Here is a 23793-nt window from a genome sequence, read left to right on the forward strand (position 1 = left end):
CGCTGCTCTCGCTGAGATGGATGAGCTGCTCCGCCGCGTCGAGCTCACGCGCCGTGAAGGCCTCCGCCGCCAGCGCCCGCGCGGGCGCCGCGGCGCCCTTGTTCTTGGGCTCCGGCGCCGACTTGGCCTTCGCCGGCTGCATCTCGCGCTGTAGTCTTTTCATGGGCGATTTGGCCAGGGTGGGAGCGCATCGGGCGGAAGAGATAAGGGAGGAAGAGAGTTAAGCGGTGCGTGGGCCCATCGGACGCGTGGCGCGCGCTGAAGACGGCGTACGCGAGCGAGAAATCCATCGGTTGGAAGGAAGCGTTTTCCAATATCTTAAGATATATCTTAAGAATTCTTAGGCTTTAGACAGGGAGGGAATGTAGCAACTCTTTTTCATTATTTTTTACAATGTCCAAAGAAGAAATATTCTGGCCCACTGAACAACCTACTAAAATTAGACAAAGCTATATTTATCAGCTATATGGCCGATCCACTATCTGTGCGATGTGAACCGCGTCGATTGTGGGATGCATGAAAGCAACAGAATACCATGGAAATAGGACTCGCAGTTTCCAACGTTCATACGCTTCCTAGGTAGTTTCGGGGATAGAGAAGAAGTGTAGGGAGAGGCGGACTGCAAGAGAGTTGATCAATCAATCAATTAGATTGCTCATCATCAATCATGTCTTATCTACGTAAAAAGTCCATGGATTTCCTCAAGACATTCGACATGCCGCCGAAAAACCCGTCGGAGGACGCGCAGCGCCGGTGGCGGGAGGCCGTCGGCACGCTCGTCAAGAACCGGCGGCGCCGCTTTCGCATGGTCCCTGACCTCGACAAGCGATCTCAGGCCGAGACGCAGCGCCGCAACATCCAGGTTCGTCGATCTATCCATCTGATGATACAGTCTCGATCTCGTGCGCGTTCTTTTCAGCCGAGTTAGCTGGTTGATCTACTGCCCTGCAACGCCGATGCATGCATCATGGCATGGCTCCTGATCTAGAAACTTATTAATTGGATTAATTAGTTGCAATTGATCTTGATCCGCGTGGACGGCAGTTACGTGGATCACATCAATCAACGTGCAATTTGTTAGCAATAGCTCTGCAATAGATTGAGATTGACCGTCTGTGTAACCTACGTGGTAGAATTAAGCTGGCTTAAATTCGTCTTGACCAGGCTTAAATTTTCTCATCTGATGTTTGGTTGCATCTTCACAGGAAAAGCTTCGTGTAGCTCTCTACGTGCAGAAGGCCGCTCTGCAGTTCATCGATGGTATGTTGGTCTGCATCACCGGCAACCTCCCATAAACATCCCATTAGTTTGATTTATGTCCAAATATATTCCTCTGATCGATCGTAACAATGGCGATGTTTCTCCGGTGCCCCGGCGCAGCCGCCCGCAGGGTGGAGCACCCGCTGTCGGAGCTGGCGCGGCAGAGCGGCTTCTCCATCAGTGCCGAGGAGCTGGCCTCGTTGGTGCGCGGCCACGACACCAAGAGCCTGCGCCTCCACAAGGGCGTCGAGGGCCTGGCGCGCAAGGTGAACGTCTCCCTCGCCGACGGCGTCCGGTCCGAGGACGTGGGCGTCCGCGGCGAGGTCTACGGCGCCAACCACTACCCCGAGAAGGCGGCCCGCACGTTCTGGATGTACCTGTGGGACGCCAGCCAGGACACGACGCTCATGCTGCTCGCGTTCTGCGCCGTCGTCTCCGTCGTCATCGGCATCGCCACCGAGGGGTGGCCGGGCGGCATGTACGACGGCCTCGGCATCATGCTCACCATCTCCCTCGTCGTCACCATCACCGCCGCCAGCGACTACAAGCAGTCCCTGCAGTTCCGGGACCTCGACCGGGAGAAGAAGAAGATCGAGATCCAGGTCACGCGCGACGGCTTCCGGCAGAAGGTGTCCATCTACGACATCGTCGTCGGCGACATCGTGCATCTGTCCATCGGCGACCAGGTGCCGGCGGACGGGCTGTTCATTGATGGCTACTCGTTCATCGTCGACGAGTCGAGCCTGTCCGGCGAGAGCGAGCCGGTGCACGTGTCGGCCACGAACCGGTTCCTGCTGGGCGGGACCAAGGTGCAGGACGGCTCGGCGAGGATGCTGGTGACGGCGGTGGGGATGCGGACGGAGTGGGGCAACCTGATGGAGACGCTGAGCCAGGGCGGCGAGGACGAGACGCCTCTGCAGGTGAAGCTCAACGGCGTGGCCACCATCATCGGCAAGATTGGGCTCGCCTTCGCGGTGCTCACCTTCACCGTGCTCATGGCGAGGTTCCTGATCGGCAAGGCTGCTTCCCCAGGCGGCCTGGTGACATGGGGGATGGCGGACGCGCTGTCGGTGCTCAACTTCTTCGCCGTCGCAGTCACCATCATCGTGGTCGCGGTACCAGAGGGCCTGCCGCTCGCCGTCACGCTCAGCCTGGCGTTCGCCATGAAGAAACTCATGCAGGAGCGCGCTCTCGTGCGGCACCTCTCGGCGTGCGAGACCATGGGTTCGGCCAGCTGCATCTGCACCGACAAGACGGGCACGCTCACCACGAACCACATGGTCGTCGAGAAAGTCTGGGCTGCCGGCGGGGCGACCACGGTGAGCACCGCCAAGGGCTTCGAGGAGTTCACCTCTTCGGCGCTGTCGGAGGGGTTCGCCAAGCTTCTTCTGGAGGGCGTCTTCCAGTGCTCCGGCTCGGAGGTCGTGCGCGGCAAGGACGGCAAGACCAGCGTCATGGGCACGCCCACCGAGTCGGCCATCCTCGAGTTCGGGCTCGGGGTGGAGAAGAACACCTGCATCGAGCACACCGCCGCCGCGAAGCTCAAGGTGGAGCCGTTCAACTCGGTGAAGAAGACGATGGCCGTGGTGGTCGCGTCCCCGAACGCCGGCGGCCGGCCACGCGCGTTCCTCAAGGGCGCATCGGAGGTCGTGCTCCGCCGGTGCAGCAGCGTGGTCGTCGACCGCCACGGCAGCATCGTGGCCCTCGCGGAGAAGAACTACATGAAGCAGGTGGCCGGCGCCATCGACAAGTTCGCGTGCGAGGCGCTGCGCACGCTCTGCCTGGCGTACCAGGACGTCGGCGGCGAGAACGAGGTCCCCAACGACGGGTACACGCTCATCGCCGTGTTCGGCATCAAGGACCCGCTCCGGCCGGGCGTGAGGGAGGCCGTGAGGACCTGCCACGTCGCGGGGATCAACGTCCGCATGGTCACCGGCGACAACATCAGCACGGCCAAGGCCATCGCGAGGGAGTGCGGCATCCTCACTGCGGACGGCGTCGCCATCGAGGGCCCCGAGTTCCGGCAGATGAGCCCCGACCAGATGAGGGCGATCATACCAAAAATCCAGGCACGTATCTTCTACCACCATTCTCCATGCTCTGCTTCTTGGAAGAAGTTGATGCCGACGGTGACACTGTTTGGTGTGTCGTGCAGGTGATGGCGCGGTCGCTGCCGCTGGACAAGCACACGCTGGTGACCAACCTGAGGGGCATGTTCAACGAGGTGGTGGCCGTCACCGGCGACGGCACCAACGACGCGCCGGCGCTGCACGAGGCTGACATTGGCCTCGCCATGGGCATCGCCGGAACAGAGGTTTGTAACGTCGTACTGCCCTGCTATCTTCCACTCTTCCTTATGCCAATGAGGTTACACTCCTTGTTTACGCCGGAGCAGGTTGCCAAGGAGAACGCCGACGTGATCATCATGGACGACAACTTCTCCACCATCATCAACGTGGCCAAATGGGGACGCTCCGTGTACATCAACATCCAGAAGTTCGTGCAGTTCCAGCTCACCGTCAACGTGGTGGCACTCATGGTGAACTTCGTCTCTGCATCTTTCACAGGTATACAGAACTGAACCTCCATTGATTCTTGACACACAGGGTCTCTGCCATGTCCTGGTATTCTATCAAGTACATTCGTAAATTTGAAATGTGTTTCAGGGAGCGCGCCGCTGACGATCGTGCAGCTGCTGTGGGTGAACCTGATCATGGACACCCTGGGCGCGCTGGCGCTGGCGACGGAGCCGCCGAGCGACGACATGATGCGGAGGCCGCCGGTGGGCCGAGGCGACAACTTCATCACCAAGGTCATGTGGAGGAACATCGCGGGCCAGAGCATCTTCCAGCTCGTCGTGCTCGGCGTCCTCCTCGCCAGAGGGGACAGCCTCCTGCAGATGAACGGCGACAAGGAACTGCTCAACACCTTCGTCTTCAACACCTTTGTCTTCTGCCAGGTACCACACTCTCCTACACACAAGATCGAAACACAAATCCCTGAATTTGTACTGACACTTTCACCTTGTGACGATACAGGTCTTCAACGAGGTGAACAGCCGGGAGATGGAGAAGACCAACGTCTTCAGCGGCATCTTCAGCAGCTGGGTCTTCTCGGCGGTGGTCGGCGCCACCGTCGGGTTCCAGGTGATCCTCGTGGAGCTGCTGGGGACGTTCGCCGGCACGGTGCACCTCAGCGGGAGGCTGTGGCTCATGAGCGTGCTCATCGGGTCGGTCGGCCTGGTCATCGGCGCCATCCTCAAGTGCATCCCTGTTGGCTCCGGCGACGGCTCGTCGGATCGCCACGACGGATACCAGCCCATCCCCACCGGCCCGAGCGCCGTGTGATTTTCAAGACTTTTTGCTGGTGTTTCTCTCTAGGAAGAGGAAAATATGTTAATCCTTTGCAAACGATCTTTGCATGCAGCTTCAGTTCCGTGTAGGACGTGCCGGAACATACTTGCGGCCATGACCATTCTGAGAGATTTGAGTTTCTTTCTTGTCATTGTTTATTTTTTGTGCTTTCTAGCCAAACATTGTTATGCATTTTGATATTAGGATTAGTTTTGACAAATGCAGTTGCTTATCATGTATACACAAACTTCTCACTAATAGAGAGATGAGTTTTAGCTACACCAAGGAGGATTGTTGCTAAAAGTCCAAAACTTGTTACCACTAAGAGCATCTACAGACAGACTACAAAAACCCGACCTCTCAAGCGCGCGTGGACGTTTCCGCACGCGTTTGCGGACAGTGACCGGTCACATCTTAAATAATCGATTCCACAACCGGATACCTCAAATTAGAAACCTCAAATCCATACTATGACATGCAACCTAGCGATCTTCAAGCAAAGCTCGTCCAGCTCTGCCGTGACCATGTCCGGCGGCTGGATGCACCCTTCAGAGTGTTGGTCCAGTGGCCCGCGAGGTAGAGTAGGGCATGGGACACGCACCGGCTTACTGTACTCAAGACATCGCCTTCTCCCATGCCCTACTCTTCCTCATCAGAGCTTGGAACCCTGACGGTTCTGGTGGACGTCAGATCGATGATGGATCCGTCCTGAAAGGAGCCGGCGACATCCACCATGACGCGTGTGCGGCGCCCGAACTGGTGCGCCATACGGGGCGCTGAAGAATGTGACTCCGCCTCTCCAACGTCCACCACCGCGAGGGCTGTCGCCGTCTCTCGCGCTCGCTGCCTCGCAAGGTGGGCACGCTCCGCCATGTTTGTGTCGAAAGATGCCCATGCGTTCACCTCCTACTGGGCGCGCCAACGGAGGGGTTCCGCATCCCCACAGCATTCGGACACCAGACAGACCGCACCGCCTTCGGTGAGGTAGTTGTGACACGCCTCGCGACAGTTCCATGTGCCATTTGGGCGGACATAATGGATTCCTGACGAAAGGACTCCGAGCGCTGTCGTGCCTCCTCCCGTGAGCGGTGGAGCGCAAGCCGAACGATCATCTCCTCCTCGGAGCCGCGTGGGATGAGCTCAGGGTCGACGGATCTGGAAATGTAGGACCCGGATCCGCTGTCCGCCATGCCGGAGAAGGCTCGAGATCATCGAACGAGAGCTTGGTGGCGGAGGGAAGTCAAGTAAAGTGGCTAGGGTTTGAGGTGCCCGGCTGTAGATGGTCTAATCTTTCAACAACTGCACTTACACATTTTTGACCCTCAATGATGGACCAGTCTTCATCCCGCATGCGATTTGTTGTTTCTATGATTTGTTGTTTTGTTTTTTCATCAATTTCTTATGGTTTCCTATTTCCCTTTGCTATACTTTGGTTTTTCTTTGTTTCTTTTCTTGTTTTTCATTGTTTGCATTCTTTTCCTTTGGTTTTATTAGGTTTCTCTTTTACTTTTTTTGGTTTTATTTGCTTTATTTTCTTTTTATGGTTTTCTTCGTTTCTTTGTCGGTTTTTATCAGTTACATTTTGTTCAACGCATGTTCACTTTTTCCAGTACAGGATGACATTTTTAGTGTACAAAAATTTATTAATATACATTGACCATTTTATAAATACATGATGCATTTTTGTTAAATACATGTTTTGAACCTCTTTTTGAATACATGGTCAACATTTTTTCTAAATACATGGTGAACATGTTTTTCATGGCAATAAACATTTTTTACTCAGAATGTACATTTTTAGTATACATCCGCAACATATTTATATAAATGTATAACTTTTTTTAAGTACAATTTTTTTTATTATGTGTTGTTTGATGTCTACTGATATTCAGTGCACGTTGTACATTTTTCATATACATCAAGAACATGTTGGTATACACGTTTAACATTTTCTAAATAAATAATCTACAATTTTCATACACCTTGTATATTTTTTGTATACATTTTTGTATACATGAAAAATAATCTATATACATTTAACTTTTTTAATTGCCTGATTAAAGCTTATATGTAGGAAGGGAACAACGTATTATGAGTTTATGTGTTTTGATATACCGAAGGTAGTTCGGAGTCCCGAATATGATCACGGACATGACGAGGAGTCTTGAAATGGTCGAGACGTAAAGATCGATATATTGGAAGCCTATGTTTGGACATCGGAATAGTTCCGGGTGAGTTCGGGCATTTACCGGAGTACCGGGAGGTTACCGGAACCCCCCGGGGAGTATATGGGCCTTATTGGGCCTTAGTGGAATAGAGGAGAGGAAGGGAAAAGGTGGGGGGCCGGCCCTCCCTTCCTTCCCTCTCTCCCCCCCTTCCTTCTCTCCTACTCCTACTACTTGGAAGGGAGGAATCCTACTCCCGGTGGGAGAAGGACTCCCCAGGGCGCGCCATAGTAGAGGGCCGACCCTCCCCCTCCTCCACTCCTTTATATACGGGGGAGGGGGCACCCCATAGACACACAAGTTGATCCTTGATCTCTTAGCCGTGTGCGGTGCCCCCCTCCACCATAATCCACCTTGGTCATATCGTCGTAGTGCTTAGGCGAAGCCCTGCGCCCGTAGCTTCATCATCACCGTCATCACGTCGTCGTCCTGACGAAGCTCTCCCTCGACGCTCTGCTGGATCGTGAGTTCGTGGGACGTCACTGACCCGAACGTGTGCAGATCATGGAGGTGCCGTACTTTCGGTGCTAGGATCGGTCGATCGTGAAGACGTACGACTACATCAACCGCGTTGTCATAATGCTTCCGCTTACGGTCTACGAGGGTACGTGAACCACACTCTCCCCTCTCATTGCTATGCATCACCATGATCTTGCGTGTGTGTTGAGGATATAGACCTTAGAGTCACCCGCCAGGAAGGGCCGGGTTACTCGTACGGTCGTGGCCAGAAGCCCGGAGCCAAGTTTCAAGACGATGGGCCAGAGATGGGCTGAGACCCGGATACGGCTTAAGGCCCATAGTTGCAATCGTTATTATAGTAGAACTTGTAGTGTAAGGCAAGTAGGATTGAGAGTCCGAGCCGGACACTCTTATGAGCCGGCCGGGACTCTAAGGGCTGCTGGGCGTCAACCTCCTTATATAAAGGGACGACCCGGCAGCGGTTTAAGGGCGACAACAATCCCATCGAGAGCCGGGCATAGCTGTTTAGCTCCCTGGCGATCGTAACCCTAATCAATATCACCTCAAACTGGACGTAGGGTTTTACCTTCACCGTAAGGGGCCGAACCAGTATAAACCCTCGTGTTCCTTGTCCCGCATAACCCCTTCAAGCTTCCTAGTTGCGATGGCTCCACGATTAAGTCCTAACTCGAGGACATCTGCCGTGACAATTCCACGACAGTTGGCGCCCACCGTGGGGCCAGCGCACGGCGGATTTGAGTTCTTGAAGGGCAGCTTCGAAGGGCTCAAGGGATACGCTGTGGGCCGGATGACCAAGAGTCGTCGAGGCAAGCTCTACATCGACGATGCGGACTGGGGCCCCGATGCCGGCTCAATTGAGTACGGGTACCGGGTCCCCTTTGGCGGAATTCATGTCTTTATTGGCAAGATTGGTGAGCCGGGCCCCGAGCCGGATCTCGGCGCCGATCTCATCGAAACGGCTCAGCGTGCACGACCCGCCCGGGCCCGGCCTGCCTTAAGGCGCGCCTTTGTGGGGTGCATCCATGGAGGGCCCTCGGATCCATCTGGGTCTGGTGGTGACGCGGCCGCCGGCTCTGACAGCGAGTCGGCCACCGATGAATCAAACTCGTTGTACCAACGTCAAGATGGCAGGCTCATGGGTGGTTCCGATGGCGACAGTATTCCGGACCTTTCTGAGCCGCCAAATCAGGTTGGAGTTTTTATGGCTGGTGCGCAGCCTGTTCAAAACCCCGCTGCTGGATCGGGGAACCCGGTGCCTTCTCCGGCTCAGGTGCTGATGGATCTCACGGACAAGATGACGGCCCTGTTAACCGCCACGGTTGACCCGGCGGATCAAGCTCAGCATGATGCGGAGGTGGCACAGTTAAAATTGGATCTGATAAAAGCTAAAGAGGATCTTGCAGCGGAAGGGATCAGGTTGGCTGCCGAGCGGGCGGCTCTCGACGCCCGGACTCAGCTGATTCAGGCGCAGTCCTTCCAACTCACAATGGATCAGAACGCGGCCAACGAGGTCATGAGAAGGAGGCATCAGAAGGCCCAGTCTCGACTCCCGCCGGTCTATGATCCACGCAATCTCTTCAACACAACGGGTGCAGGGTCTAGTAACCCGCCAGGGGTCATTGCGCCCGGGTCTGGACCCCTTATTCAGCCACGGGTGATGGGGCCTCCCCAGGTGCCCCCTGCCCCGCCTCAGTATGTGTCAATACCCCCAGGTCATTATGATAACCCGCTGGAGAACATGGTGGCTGCGGCAGCGCGATTGGCGTCTCTCCTCGTTGACGGCGACTCTCCGGCGGCCATCGAAACCCGCCGGGTCAGGGAACTCCTGCAGACGGCACTGGCACAGCAAGAGGTGTACTCCTACAGCCGGGACAGGATCCACTCGACCCCTCGCCCAGGCCAGAGCCCGAGTTACAGCCGGCACATGGTCTCAGCAACCGGCTCAAGTAATGTCCGACGCCATGACCCGCCCCCTGGCCATGGCCCGGTTCATAATGGAGCCTTTTACGCAGCAGACCAAGCGCGGCAGGAGGCGGAGCAGGTGCCTCAATTAATGGCTTACCAGACCCCCCCGGCTTATCCGACGACTTCCGTTGATGTGGGTATCCCTACCAGGACCGGGGGTGTCCCCTGTTTGGTGCCAGCTATCCGTAATGAACGACTACCTAAGGACTTCAAGGGCCCTAGGAAGGTGCCTAACTATACAGCTGACTTACAGCCTGCGGCCTGGATTGAGAATTATGAGATGGCTATGGAATTGCTAGAGGTCAGTGAGGCGGCCATGGCCAAATATTTCACCATGATGTTAGACGGAACTGCCCGCACATGGCTGAAAGGGCTACCACCGAACTCCATTGGGTCTTGGGCCGAGCTGAAAGCCCGGTTCATTCAAAACTTCAAAGATACCTGTAGGCAGTCTATGTCAATTATGGATTTGACTAACTGTAAGCAGCAGGAGGGTGAATCCACGACCCATTGGGTTCGCCGGGTCAAGGAGATCATACACTCATCGGATAAGATGGATGCCGGCTCTGCAGTCTTAATGTTGGAACAGAACTGTCGCTTTGTGCCCCTTAAAATGAAACTCGGGCGGCTTAAACGCGACTGCACCGATATGGGTACCCTAATGGCGGCTCTTGTCAAGTACGCCGATTCCGATGGTACCAAGGATCCCCCTTCAGATGATGAAAGGACAGGGAAGGGAAAGAAGAACGGCAATGGCAAGGGTCCTCAGTTTAACCCGGGGAACCAAGGGGGAAGCAAGCGCAAGGCCGATGGTAGCCTAGAGTTCGTAGCCAATGCCAACTCCCAAGGTAACAACCAGCGACGCAAGGGGAGGCCCCCTCCCCGAGGCGGTGGGTCAGGACCTTCTCTGGAGCAGCTGTTGAATGAACCTTGTCCGAGACACGACTCTAGGGAGAAACCAGCGACTCATCTGTGGAAGGATTGTGCAATCATGAAGGCCTTTAAAAACTACAATGGCCCGGGGGGCGGCTCAGGCGCCGGCGGCTTTCATGGCCCGGGGGGCGGCTCAAATTCTGGTCCTCAGGGCAGTCAAGGGGGCTTTAATCAACAGTCTGGCCAGGGTCATCAACAGCAGCAGGGGGGTTATCAGACCAATCCAAAGCAGCTTAGCGGTGGACAGTATCATGTGTTCACCACTAGTTTGTACAAACGAGATCAGAAGCTTCACAAGAGGGCTGTGAATGCTGTTGAGCCGGCAGTTCCACGCTACTTGCGGTGGTCGGAGCAGCCTATAGTGTGGAGTAGGGAGGATCACCCTCCCCGGGTGGATAACCCGGGCCACTTGGCCTTAGTGGTGGCTCCTCAGGTGGGAGGTTATAAGTTCACAAAGGTACTCATGGATGGAGGCAGCAGCATCAACATCCTCTATTATGAGACTTTTCGCCGTATGGGGTTGGTTGATAAGAACCTCAGCCAGTCAAACACTATCTTCCATGGTGTGGTACCTGGTAAGTCATCTTATCCAGTCGGCAAGATCGAATTGGAAGTGGCTTTTGGTGATGAGAACAACTACAGGGTGGAGAAGTTGACCTTTGAGGTGGTCAAGATAAGAAGTCCAGACCATGCTATCTTTGGACGGCCGGCTTACGCCAAGTTCATGGCGCGGCCGTGTTATGTGTACTTACAGCTCAAGATGCCGGGTCACAATGAGACCATTACGGTTCACGGCAGCCGGAAGGTGGCTCTGGAGTGTGAGGAAGGTGATGCAGCCTATGCAGAGTCTGTTTGCGCTACAGAGGAGTTGAAGTTTTATAAAGACAATGTTGACCCAACAGATATGACCTCTCTGAAAAAGCCGACTACGGAGACTGAGCCGGCGATGAAATTTAAGTCAGCTGATGAAACTAAGCTTGTCGATTTTGTTCCAGGAGATTCATCTCAGCAGTTTAGCATCAGTGCCAATCTGGATCCAAAATAGGAAAGCGCGCTCATCGAGTTCATCCGTGAGAATAAGGACATCTTTGCGTGGAAGCCTTCTGACATGCCAGGTGTACCTAGAGAACTCGCTGAGCACACTCTCAATGTTGATCCGAAATTTAAACCGGTCAGACAGTTCTTTCGGCGGTTTAACGAAGAGAGGCGGAAAGCTATTGGTGAAGAAGTGGCCCGGCTCTTGGCGGCTGGATTTATTGTTGAAGTCTTTCACCCGGAGTGGTTGGCTAACCCGGTGCTCGTACTCAAGAAGGGCGGCACCTGGCGGATGTGTGTGGATTACACGGATTTGAACAAGGCGTGTCCGGCTGATCCTTTTGCTCTCCCCCGCATTGATCAAATCATTGATGCTACGGCGGGTTGTGCACGCTTAAGTTTCTTGGATGCTTATTCAGGATATCATCAGATTAAGATGGCAGTTAAGGACCAGGAGAAGACGGCGTTCATCACTCCCTTTGGAGCCTTCTGCTATGTGTCTATGCTGTTTGGGCTCAAGTGTGCACAGGCGACTTACCAACGTTGTGTACAGAACTGTCTTCATAAACAGATCGGGCGCAATGTTCACGCTTACGTGGACGATATTGTGGTTAAATCCATCAAAGAGGAAACCTTGATAGATGACTTAAGGGAAACCTTCGATAATCTCCGGGTCTACAAGATGATGCTTAACCCGGCCAAGTGTGTTTTTGGTGTTCCTGCAGGCAAACTATTGGGTTTCTTGGTCTCTGACAGAGGCATCGAGGCTAACCCGGAAAAGATCAAGGCCATCACCTCCTTAGCTAAACCGGCGTGTATGAATGATGTTCAGCGTTTGGCGGGTCGCATCGCTGCTTTAAGCCGTTTTATAAGCCGTTTGGGTGAGAAGGCTATGCCCTTATATCAGTTGATGAAGAAAACTGATAACTTTGTCTGGAATGATGCAGCTAATACCGCTTTTGAGGATTTGAAAAAACAACTGGCAGAGCCCCCCGTCCTTGCTGCTCCGGTTGATAGGGAGCCCTTGCTACTGTATGTGGCGGCAAACGCACGAGCCGTCAGCGTGGCTGTTGTGGTGGAGCGCAAGGAGGCGGGTAAGGAGCATCCGGTTCAGCGGCCGATTTATTATGTCAGCGAGGTGCTCATTGAGTCCAAACAGCGGTACCCGCATTGGCAGAAGCTCGTATATGGTGTGTTCATGGCGAGCCGAAAGCTTAAGCATTATTTTCAGGGTCATCCCATCACTGTGGTCAGTTCTGCCCCTCTTGGCGATATTATTCAAAACAGAGAGGCCACAGGGAGAATTGCTAAGTGGGCTATAGAACTTGGGCCTCATGGCCTCAGATATGTGCCACGCACTGCTGTTAAATCTCAGGCTTTGGTGGATTTCATCAACGATTGGACAGAGTCACAAGTGCCTGAGCAAAAACCGGATAACACTTATTGGACTATCCACTTTGATGGGTCCAGACAGCTGGAGGGCTCGGGGGCTGGTGTTGTATTGGCTTCCCCTAAAGGTGACAAGTTCCATTATGTGCTACGGTTGATGTTTCCCTGCACTAACAATGCGGCTGAATACGAGGCTTTGCTCCACGGTCTTCGGGTGGCTAAGGAGATGAGCTTAAGCCGGGTAAGGTGCTTTGGTGACTCAGACTTGGTGGCTCAACAAGTATCAGGCACCTGGGATTCTAAGGATCCTCTCATGGCGGCTTATCGCCGTGAGGTTGATGCCATTGCCGGGCACTTTCAGGGATACCAAGTGGAGCACATTGATCGCAGGAAGAACGAGGCGGCTGATGCTTTAAGCCGGTTAGGCTCTCAGCGAAAACCAGTGCCGCCTAACACTTTCTTGGATGTCCTGTATAACCCTTCGGTTAGGTTGCCTACAGAGGAGGGCTTAGCTATCCCTGACCCGGAGGCACGGCTGGTGGCGGCTCTTCATGTCATATCGGACTGGACAATGCCATATCTGGCTTATATGACCCGGGGAGAGTTGCCTGAGGATGAAACTTTGGCCAGGCAAATAACCCGGCGGGCTAAGTCAATGATCGTCATCGATGGCGAGTTACACCATCGCAGTGTTTCAGGGGCATTTCAACGTTGTATCTCCCCGGAGGAAGATCAGGAGATCTTGCGGGAGATCCATGAAGGGGATTGTGGCCATCATGCCGGCTCAAAATCCCTTGTAGCCAAGGCTTTCCGTCATGGTTTTTATTGGCTGACGGCTCATGCTGATGCAGAGGACTTGGTCAGTAAATGTGATGGTTGCCAAAGGTTCTCACGACGGGCTCATGTGCCGGCTCAGGAGCTGAGGATGATCCCAATCACTTGGCCCTTTGCGGTCTGGGGGCTTGATATGGTTGGACCTTTTAAACGGTCCAAGGATAAGAAGACCCACCTCTTGGTGGCAGTTGACAAATTCACAAAGTGGGTGGAAGCTGAGCCAGTTAGCAAATGCGATGCTGCCACGGCGGTTCAATTTATGAAAAAGGTGATTTTCCACTTTGGTTTTCCACACAGCATTATAACTGACAATGGCACCAATCTCTCCAAAGGTGCTATGGAAGAATTTTGTCAACGGGAGCATATCCGACTTGATGTTTCTTCAGTGGCTCATCCTCAATCCAATGGTCAAGCTGAGAGAGCTAACCAGGAAATTCTGAAGGGTATCAAGCCCCGGCTTTTGGTCCCTTTGCAACGGACGCCGGGTTGTTGGGTGGAGGAGTTGCCCTCCGTTTTATGGAGCATCAACACTACTCCTAACAGGTCTACATGCTTCACGCCTTTCTTCATGGTCTATGGAGCAGAAGCAGTCCTACCCAGCGACATCCGTCATGATTCACCTCGCGTGGCGGCTTATGTTGAGACGGCTCATGAACAGGCGCGCCAAGATGCTCTGGACTTGTTGGACGAACAACGTGATGAGGCAGCAGCCCGTTCAGCAATTTACCAACAAGACCTGCGCCGTTATCATAGCCGCCGGGTCAAATCCCGGGTCTTCCAGGAAGGCGACCTTGTGCTCCGGCTCGTCCAGGATCAAACAGATGCACATAAGTTATCCCCACCTTGGGAAGGGCCCTTTGTGGTCAGCAAGAACTTGCACAACGGGTCATATTACCTCATTGACATTCGGGAGCACAAAGATTCACGTAAGTCTGAGGAAGAGACCCGTCGGCCGTGGAACATAGCTCAGCTTCGGCCTTATTACACCTGAGCTACCGGCTCTCGTGGTATACATATCTATTTCAGCCATGTATATATTATGATAAGCAATAAAGCAGGACCTCTGTCCTTTCCTCTCCTCCAAATATGTGTGTGTTGTTTTTTACAAGATTACATGCTGACTTAAAGGAGGATCCGGCTTATGATCGTATTCGAATCTAGCCGTAAGCAGTGAAGTCACTTGGGGGCTTCCTGTTCAAACATGGGTCGTATTCGAACCAAAGAGAACATAGCTGTCGATACCCATTTGATTGGCAAAGTGCCGAGCTCATTGGGAGGTTGACTTTGGTCATATTTGAATCATTGTTTAACCCCTCTGAGAACCGACGTAGATCGTATTCGAATCAGCGTCGTTAAACAATTTTAAGAATCACTTGGGGGCTTCCTGTTCAAACATAGGTCGTATTCGAACCAAAGAGAACATAGCTGTCGGTACCCTCTTGATTGGCATCGCCACACCCACTGGGGGATATATGATCGTATCCGAATCTTGGCTTAACCCCTTTGGACCGGGTCTCTGGTCGTATTCGAACCGGAAGCCCCTAAGTTTTTTCACAAGTGCATTCTGAGGTGTGCATAGCCGGGTTTCACTTGCCGGCTTAACTTCGGTTTACAGTGTTAGTTGCACGTCATGGGTGTCGTCACGGCAAGTAAATCGGAGTTAAGGTACCAACCTTACTACCCGGATTATTTAATCCGGAAGTATGCTTACAGGCCGTTAAGTGTGTTATTACGGCTATGTTCAGAGTATAATTAAGGACCAGTCTTTTTTGATTCATACTCCGGGTTATCTATCTCAAAACACCTGATTCTCAGGGCGGTAAGCCGCCTCGAGACTTGTGATTTGCCTTTCTATGCAGATACTTAAAGGCACCTTTTAAGGTTGAGAAGGACAAAGGGATAATTATGACCCGGAGGAACACCAAAAGGATAACTTTAAGGGATTTCAGCATTCATTACGTGCATGATGGCACGGCAGAGATCAAAGGTTGCACCTATTCTATTACAAAATTCATCAAGTCTAAAGGATGGAGCGTTGTTCGGTGAACCGCCAGCCGCTTTATGATGCCTGCTGAGTTGAAGTCTCCGGCTCGTTCCTGTCCTGTCCTCCGGCTGATCCCAAGACTTGGAAAGTTGATGACTTCCAGTCGATGCCGCGGAGAGCTTCGAATTGGGCTTCTTCATCAATTAACCCCGTCGGGTCAATCTCCGGGGCGAAGGTGTGCTGACGAGCCGGAGGGATCAGATTGAGGGCTTCATAGCGAGGGGTTGGAATCCTCTGATTCTCCGCATCATAACCCGGCTGGTACTTGGTTAAGTCGGTGTCGTTCCCGATGAGGGTGGCCACCGGGCGTACAGCCTTCACACATGCCGCGAAGTCCTTCTGGTCGAAGGCTGAGCCGTCTTCCTTCAGGCTTGGGTAACCCAGGGCGATGTCTGCCGGGTCTAGCTCCGACAGGAATGCTTTGGCCCGGCTCAGCGCGGCAATTGCTCCGGCTCTCGCGGAGGCCCTTCGTAGCTCCTGGATCCGCTGCGGCAGAACAGCAAGCCGGCGCAGGACTTCGGCCAGATGAGTTGGCACCTCGTTGGATAGGGCCACCACAGCTAAGGCACGCTGTGACCCGGTGTAGAGCTGTTCCACCAGGGTATACACGGCCTTTAACTTGGTGACCACGCTCTGGTTGAGGTTGGCACTCCTGGGACCTGTTTAACAAGATCAGATAAGCCGGTGACAAGGATGAATCATGACATATACAGACTTGATGAAAGCCGGTGAGGCGACTTACCGAAGATGGCGGCTACCATTTGGGAAACCTGGCGCTTTAGGCCGGAGAGCTCGGCGGTCTTCTCAGAGAGCGCCTTCTCCGCCTGTTCCGCCCGGGTCACCAGTGCGGCCTTCTCCTCAGCCCAGGCCTTCCGCTCAGCATCAAATTCGGTTTTCAGCTTCTCTTGAGCGGCGATGCTGGAGACAAACTTGGCGTTTGCCTTCCGGGTCTCCATCTCTTGTGCCTTCAGCCGGCTCTTAAGATCCGCAAGGTCCGACTCTAATTTCTTGCCAACAGCCTTCATATATTTCCGAGTTATTAACAGTTATTATATAAGTCCCAAGCGCTTTCCAAGCAAAGAAACTTGGCACTTGGGGGCTAATGCATATTCAACGTATCTATTTACATATTGCCGGCTCAGTGGAGTAAGCCGGAATCTAAGTCTACAACATATTCACGTATAAGTCGCCGACTTGGGGGCTAGCATGGCAAAGGTAGCTATGCAGTAAAGTAAGAAGACAGCAGAAGGGTACCTCGGATTTTTGTTGGATCTGTTTGACCATGGCAACCTCGGCGTCCCGGCTCTTGTGGACTTGGCTGATGTAGCCAGAGAGGAGTTCTCCAATGCTTAAGTCGGTGTAGCCGGAGAGGTCCAGGTTCACCCGGTGGGGCTGCAGCAACTCCCCCTTCGCGGAGCATTGGGCCAACGTGGTCGGTCTCCTCGGCTCAACGAATTCCGTCCGGGTGATTACCACGTCCGGGTCGTCTACTGGTGGGGCTGAGCCGGAGGCCTCCGGGTTAACCGCCGCTTCGGTCGTTGTCTTGGTAGTCGGGGCAGGGGCCTCAGGCGCCGTGTCCATTGGAATGGTGGCTTCGGGGGCGGAGGTAGCTGGCGGCTCTTGAGCCGTCGCCTGCGGGTCAGGCAAGTCTGGCACCCCGGCTAACTTGGTTTTCTTTGCTCTTTTGGTGAGCTTTGCCTGGGCACTGAAAAGACAGAAGTGTTAGGCACACAAAGAGTAAGTACAGACAGATAATGTAAGGAGATTGTTATTACCCGGGTGCAGTTTTGAAGGCCGGCAGACTTGACTGCATGGAGTCACCCGAAGAGGGGGAGGTCTCCTGATAATTGGAGTCAGAAGAGTTGAGTGGCTGATGGATAACACCCGCCAACGGATGAAAAGGGTACAGGTGAGAAAAAACCTCAGTGCGACGCTTCCTTGTTGCGTCGGGTAACCCGGCGGAGAGGTCGGTGTCCTTGCGGGCCCGGGTGTGACGCCAGCTTTCGTGAACCTGCTGCTTCAAAAGAAATTGAGGGTCTTGATGAGCTAATGGATGTGAAAAGCTTACTTTCCGGGTTACTCTTCGGACTTTCAGCTGTGGCAAAGCCTCCGAGTCGGAGGAAAGTGACATTACCTCTTCAACCACCGGGTTACTGGCGCCGGTGGCATCCTGTCAATGAGCAAATATTGATAAGGCGGACAACAACAAACAACAAATATGGCAAGAATTTAAAGGTTTAAGGATTACCTCTGACTCGGAGCTGTCGCTTAATTGCAGTAGCTCCGAAGCAGTGGGTCTGTTTCCCTTTTTGCGAGGGGCGGCTTTCTTGGCGGCTTTCTTTGCCTTCCTGGCCTTCTTGGCCGCCTCATGGTCATACTTGACCCGCCAAAATTTGTCATCAGCTTGAGAAACACAGTAATGAATTCTTAAAACGGTTCAGATCAAGGTGATATGCAAAAGAAGTGAAAAGTTAAAGTCAGCGGCTTACCGCTGGGGCTGGATTGGTCTTGCAGAAGGGGGCTAGCCCGGTTCTTCCGCAGTCTGCCAAGCTCTCGTTTAGAAGAGCCTTGGTCTCTTCCTCCGCAACGTCTTCTGGAAGATCATTGCGACTGTGCCTCTGCGGGTCATCCTTTTGCCCGGTGTACTCACATATTAAGCCGGGGCGGCGGCTCAATGGGATCACCCGCCATGAGATCCAGACCCGGACCAGATCAATTCCGTTCAGACCGTTGCCTAGCAGGGCCTTGATCTTGTTGATCGTTGAAAGCAGAGGCTGGCGTTCCGCGGCAGTAAGTTTGTCGGATAGCGGGTGAGTCGGCTCTAGGCGTGTTGGGCGAGAGCCGGGCAGCGGGTTCTCGTCAGCCGGGGACGTATCTTGGCAGTAGAACCAAGTCATATTCCAGTCCTTGGGGTGGCTCGGCGGCTCTGCATAAGGGAACAGACAGTCCCTGCGCCGTTGGATGGAGATGCCGCCTAATTCCAGACTTGGCCCGTTGGCACACTCGTTTTGGCGGTTTAAGTAGAACAGTTCTCTGAAAAGCAGTAAACTGGGCTCTTCTCCAAGGTACACTTCGCAAAAGACTTGGAAGTTGCAGATGTTGGATACGGAGTTGGGTCCTATATCCTGGGGCCGTAAGTCAAAGAAGTTGAGCACGTCCCTGAAAAACTTTGAGCCGGGCGGTGCGAAGCCCCGGCTCATATGGTCTGCAAAGATCACTACCTCCCCGTCCCTCGGCTGTGGTCTTTCTTCCGACGGGTCAGGGGCACGGTAGGACATGATTTCCTTCTTGGGTAAATATCCGGACTTAACGAAATTGGCCAAGGTCTCGTCGGTGACGTTAGACCTCATCCAGTTGCAAGTGATGGGAACCTTGGGAGGCATGGTGAAAATTGGTGGTCTATGATAAAGAGAAAAGTATCCGGGTTAATTATGAGCCGGAGATCTATTGTTCAAACTAAGATGGCGGCTTATGAAGGGGACTGATGATATATATTCAGATACGGTGGGTTATTTAAGCCGCAGGGGGATTCAGAGCAAATTGGTTATTTACGGCTTTACTACAGTTAAGCCGGAAGAGTCTACAGAGCATGGTTCTCCTTAAACCGGAGGATTCTACAGAGCATGGTTTTCTTTAAGCCGGAAATGTAAGCCGCCAAGATTCAAGGGCTGCAGTTTTTACTAAGTGTGGTAAAACAGATTTCACAGGTTGCGGTAACTTTTTTGGATCAAAATGATCGGGTGAAACGAAAATTTTCTAGACCTAGAAACAGACGAGCGGATGTTCTTAGGCTCAAACGAAGCATCTATGCAGTGGAAAGAGATCTACTGGCATTCAAAATGAGGCCTAAACAACTACCGCACTAGTTCTAAGCAAAGCCGAAGATCAACAAGGGCAGTGACTACAGGAACTACTGAAGCTTGTGGCTATGGTGACGAACATGAAGAACACAGACGAACTCTACCATAGATCTGTTCTAGCAAGGCAGAGGAGACTCACCGGATTTGGGGAAGAGCGGAAGTCGCCGCCGTGAATCTGGTCCGAATCAGGGTGATGCAGAGGCCGGGTTGATGAAGACCAGGGGGGCGACGGCGGCGGCAGTGGCAAAGCTCGGGCAGAGGTGCGACGGCGCGAGGAGGAAGAAGAGAGCGTGAGGAAAGTCTGTTGGGCCGGCCTATTTATAAGGCGAAGTCATAAGTGGGCGCGAGATTCAAGGAGACCACGGCGTGGTTATCTCCCCCTCACGACGCCTTGATTTTCGGAATGACAGTAAAAGCAAAGATCCGTTGCGGATCTGGCGGAGTAAAAAGCGGACTTAATGGAGGATGACGTCACGACGGATTATCCGGAGTCCAGAGGATGACGTCACTCCGGGTTATGGCCATTCACATGAATTGTAAGCCGGAGATTCTTTCTGTCAGAAGAGTTGAAGATTGACGTGAGCCGGCTCAAATCAATCTGGGGCCTAATGTTGAGGATATAGACCTTAGAGTCACCCGCCAGGAAGGGCCGGGTTACTCGTACGGTCGTGGCCAGAAGCCCGGAGCCAAGTTTCAAGACGATGGGCCAGAGATGGGCTGAGACCCGGATACGGCTTAAGGCCCATAGTTGCAATCGTTATTATAGTAGAACTTGTAGTGTAAGGCAAGTAGGATTGAGAGTCCGAGCCGGACACTCTTATGAGCCGGCCGGGACTCTAAGGGCTGCTGGGCGTCAACCTCCTTATATAAAGGGACGACCCGGCAGCGGTTTAAGGGCGACAACAATCCCATCGAGAGCCGGGCATAGCTGTTTAGCTCCCTGGCGATCGTAACCCTAATCAATATCACCTCAAACTGGACGTAGGCTTTTACCTTCACCGTAAGGGGCCGAACCAGTATAAACCCTCGTGTTCCTTGTCCCGCATAACCCCTTCAAGCTTCCTAGTTGCGATGGCTCCACGATTAAGTCCTAACTCGAGGACATCTGCCGTGACAATTCCACGACAGTGTGCGTAGGAAATTTTTGAAATTACTACGTTCCCCAACAAGTACTACTTTATTTTATTTATAGTAAGTGCTTAGTTGAACTAGTTGATTTAATAAAACTAGTTTATTTTACTATAGAAGTAGTTTGTTTTTAGTTAGAAAATTAATAGAACTAGTTTATTTTACTATAGAAGTAGTTTATTTTTAGTAAGAAAATTAATAGAACTAGTTTATTTTTTTAGTTAAACGATATGTCCTTTTTTAGAAAGATAATTAAACAATATTTCGGGTTGACTTTAAGTCTGTCGAGTCTCCACCATATATGAGAGGACGAAGAATACCGACTGTTGTCTTGGGGGTAGCTTCTCCTTCATTCCCGTGTGCTAGACAATTTGGTGTAATGCACTCGGGAACAAAAGGAGGAACTACCATCAACGACAGTCGCAAATGTCAGAGAGGAATCAGTGAGGGAGAGTCTCCACTACATATGAGAGGACGAAGAATCCCGACTGTTGTCATGGGGGTAGCTTCTCCTTCGTTCCCGTGTGCTAGACAATTTGGTGTAATAATGCACTCGGGAACGAAAGGAGGAGCTACCATCACCGATGGTCGAATATATACACCATGTGAGCTGAGAGTTTTCAAGAAAAGACTCGACAGACCGATAGTCAACCCGTGATGAATAATAATGATCTAATTTAGTTTTTTAGTACATATATTTAATTGTACAAGTTTAATCTTTGGATTATGAACATAGGAAATGTCGTATTCGGACGACGAAAGTCTCCCGGGGGAGTGCGGCTGGTGCAACGACGACCGAGGTCTATGCGACTGGCCTCACCTGGATGAAGATCGGCGCTTTAGCATTAAGCTCCAGGATACCTTCGATGTTGAAACGGTACGCAACGACGACAAGTGTTTTTCTCGTAATTAATTAAGCACGACTTCAACTATTTCAATGTGTAATTTTCATCTTTTATAATTTGACTAGCTTATCCCATACCATGCAAGACGCCATGTCTTGAAGAGGATAGGTTTTGAAGACCATGAAAGTTTCGAAACAAAGAAAATTCACCTAAGGACCCATCATGGGATGGATTTTGAAGTAAATCTGTACAATTCTCATAGCGTAACCCATTTTGGTTGCCCAAATTGGGAAGCACTTTGCAAGATGTATGGTTTTTTATGAGGATATGCTTGTCACCATGGATCTTGGTGATCCTGACATCGAGCAAGACAATATGGACATTTGGGTCCTTGTTGATACGCTTCCAATTCTACCGCTATGTGAGTTTCTCAAACATAGTTATTAACTAATTTATATTGTTCATTTCAAAATAGTTAACAACTTATTTCCATTGATAGCTTATTTTCATTCTTCAAACAATGTGCGGAAGATGGTAGACGAAACCCACTACACCGATGGCTCCGAGTTAACTTATCAGGAGAAAAATCATCTGATCGCATTTTGTACTGACCTTGAGAATTACAATACCTATTATGATACTCCTCCAAATTATGGTCAATACGTGCCACTAGTGCACGTGTTGAACCACAGTAACTTCTATGGAGATACACTGGTAAGATGTTTTACTATTATGACATCCGTGCATCTTTTGCATACTTCTAAAACTAGTACATATCATTGCTAACTACGAAGTTATTACTATGTTTTTCAACAGAGAATCCCGATGGATTGTGTGCCTCATTTGATGTATCAGAATGGTTGCCTTGATGTTTTGAACATACAACCAGGTCATCCAACGAATCTCACCTGTCCATACCGGATTTCTAAAACCGGTGAACACATGCTAATCAAAGAATGGAAAAAATGTATGGACAGTCGTAAGGAGGTTCTTGGAAGCAAAAGGAAGCAAAGCGCAAGAATCGGAGACATGATGATCTCCATTCTCCATAATGGAGAGTCAGGGCCTATATTGTTTTATGCTATTTTACCTTGAAGAGGGTATTTAGGTCATACCTAAAACTGATGATCATGTGCTAAGAACAATTAAGTAGGGTTGGTTCCATGACTATGAGGATGATGATCGTGTGACTTGTTATTAATAACGAGTAGAAGTTGTATGATGATGATTAGTAGGACTTGTTATTATGATGATGCATGGTGCGAGCATGAAGAGTTATTATATATCAGTGGGTGAAATGAACATGGATTGGATTGAAGTGAAGGTAACGTGTGGTGCATGTCAAAAGTACTACTAATCCAAACTTGATCAAGTTAGGATTAGTATTACTTTCGACATGCACCACATGTTGCCTTCATTTCAATCTAAGCCATGTTTAGGCATAGCAGTAGCGTTGGTAAACCAAGCATGGAGATAAGAGAGGACACTTCTCTCTATTAGCTAGCTAACACCCTAAATTAAGCCCCCAAAACCCACCCCTTTCAAAAACAAAAACAAAAACCTCAACTCCTGCCAGCTGCTGACGCGTGGATGCCTTTTGGTCCCGCTTGGTGCTACCAACCGGGACCAAAGGCCCTCCTGCCTGGGCTCGCCGCAGCGGCCACGTGGAGGCCCATCTGTCCCGGTTGGTATAAGAACCGGGACTAAAGGTATAGGGCTTTAGTACCGACCCTTTAGTCCCGGTTCCCCAACCGGGACAAATGGGCCTTACGAACCGGGACAAATGGCCATTTTTCTACTAGTGTACAAGATAGAGTTGGGGTAGCACCAATTGAAGAGAAGCTTGTCCAATATCGTCTGAGATGGTTTGGGCATATTCAACGCAAGCCTCCGGAAGCTCCAGTGCATAGCGGACGGCTAAAGCATGCGGAGAATGTCAAGAGAGGGCAGGGTAGACTGAATTTGACATGGGAGGAGTTTGTGAAGAGAAACCTGAAGGATTGCAGCATTACCAAAGAACTAGCTATGGACAGGGGTGCGTGGAAGCTTGCTATCCATGTGCGAGAGCTATGAGTTGGTCACGAGATCTTATGGGTTTCACCTCTAGTCTGCCCCAACTTGTTTGGAACTAAAGGCTTTGTTGTTGTTGTAGATGAATATATTTCCAATTCAATGAACTTCTTAAATATGATGAAACATTTTTTAATATGGTGACAAAAGAATAATTCAATGAACATATTTTTAATTCGGCGATTATTTTTTCAAAATGATAAACATTGTCTGAATTCAAAGAACACTTTTTAATTTTGATTAACAAAAAAATTGCATGATTTTTAGAAAATATTCACGATGGGATAGCGGAGTACCGGAAAAGGCCTCCAGTTGGGATCGCGGAAGAACAGAAACTTGTGGTGGCGGAAAAAGGGTTTCAGGTGGCTCTCG

The 23793-nt window shown here is 51.5% G+C and overlaps 1 protein-coding gene across 1 annotated transcript; it reads left to right on the forward strand.

The window, feature by feature from the left end:
- The first annotated feature begins 667 nt into the window (after positions 1–667).
- LOC109775347 (calcium-transporting ATPase 1, plasma membrane-type) lies at positions 668–4919 on the forward strand. The gene is made up of 7 exons (XM_020334098.4): positions 668–862; positions 1206–1260; positions 1381–3329; positions 3416–3574; positions 3656–3827; positions 3927–4219; positions 4299–4919. The coding sequence occupies exons 1-7, from the start codon at positions 668–670 to the stop codon at positions 4605–4607; spliced, it is 3132 nt and encodes a 1043-aa protein (XP_020189687.1). The 3' UTR covers positions 4608–4919.
- The last annotated feature ends 18874 nt before the right edge of the window (positions 4920–23793 follow it).

This window comes from Aegilops tauschii, chromosome 3 (genome assembly GCF_002575655.3).
Source record: "Aegilops tauschii subsp. strangulata cultivar AL8/78 chromosome 3, Aet v6.0, whole genome shotgun sequence".
NCBI lineage: Eukaryota > Viridiplantae > Streptophyta > Magnoliopsida > Poales > Poaceae > Aegilops > Aegilops tauschii.